At 34.4% G+C, this 1,296-nt stretch overlaps 1 protein-coding gene across 1 annotated transcript in view; it reads left to right on the forward strand.

Annotated features, from left to right (window-relative positions):
• The first annotated feature begins 794 nt into the window (after positions 1–794).
• Positions 795–1,296, forward strand: part of LOC119595474 — a 1,177-nt gene continuing 675 nt past the window's right edge. Inside the window, exons 1-2 of the mRNA XM_037944602.1 lie at positions 795–826; positions 1,100–1,164. Of these exons, the coding sequence (XP_037800530.1) occupies positions 1,108–1,164 (57 nt within the window). The 5' untranslated portion in view covers positions 795–826; positions 1,100–1,107. The remainder of the gene's footprint in view (positions 827–1,099; positions 1,165–1,296) is intronic.

Below are 1,296 nucleotides of genomic sequence, written 5' to 3' on the forward strand. Positions count from 1 at the left end.
TTTTCATGATGTGATGCTCTTGGAGTGAGTACGTGGTAGGGTCCCCAGTTCCTTTCCACGGAGATTTTATCCGGGCTTGGGACCAGCACTGACTTGGGCTGGCTTAGCCACCCATTGGCTAGGTGGGCAATCGAGGTGAAGTCCCTTGCCCAAGGGAACGACGCGCCTGGCCGATGACTCGAAACCCTTGAACTCAAACTGCGATTCATAAGTCCGAGTCATAAGTCCGATGCTCTAACCACTCGGCCACCGCGGCCTTATATATATATATATGTATATGTATGTATATATATATACATATATATATATATATATATATATATATATATATATATATATATATTTATTTATCTGCATATATATATATATATATATATATATATATATATATATATATATATATACATATATATGTATATATATATTCATATACATACATATGCATGCGCACATACATCTTTGCACACACACACACACACACACACACACACACACACACATTTCTATAAACATATATTCAGAAAATTTGAATGTAAGTGAAATTAATGAAGAAAAAAAAAACTTGTATTTCAACGCGATACTTCATTTAGAGCAAATTGCTGATACATCCTCTTTCTTTTCCTCTGAAACATAAATGTAATCAAGTGACTGAAGATTTGCCGATAAACATATTTTAAATAGAGAATATATAGTAAAAATGTTTTCACAGGTGGCACTGAAGCAGGAACCTTTAAAAAAAGTTCTTATTTCCAAAGGTTTTAAGACACTGATGGAACTATATAAGCCCTCGTGGACGATTTCTCATCACTGGTCCTATCCCTACTTGGTGAGTGATTAATCTCATACTCGTGTCCCTCTCTATATCCTGTTATTGATTTACAGTATAATTATTTTAACAATCTTATATAACATAAAAAAATGTTCTTCTATTGGATTATCTTTATCTCACACTTATTATAATCCACCTTTAGTTATTCTGTTTCTTCAATTCAACCTAAGATTATTTCCATGGCGTGCTGTTTCCCATTCATCACTGTATATTTTCAGTGACTGAGAGATTCATATACTTCATCAGTTGATTTGTCTATTTTCTTTCTAGATCACACCATGTTCAGTTGGCTGATGCTCTCCTGCCTCTTAGGCTTCTCCCTAGCTGAGGGTCAGGTATGGACACACTGTTGAATGCTTCTTGCTTTTTCTTCCACATGTCTTGTTAAAAGAGGTCAGATTCTTTAATATTCATTGAAAACCTTATTTTTCATGTGAAATAGCATCACTATTACAAAACATGGCCGT

This window comes from Penaeus monodon, chromosome 36 (genome assembly GCF_015228065.2).
Source record: "Penaeus monodon isolate SGIC_2016 chromosome 36, NSTDA_Pmon_1, whole genome shotgun sequence".
Lineage (NCBI taxonomy): Eukaryota > Metazoa > Arthropoda > Malacostraca > Decapoda > Penaeidae > Penaeus > Penaeus monodon.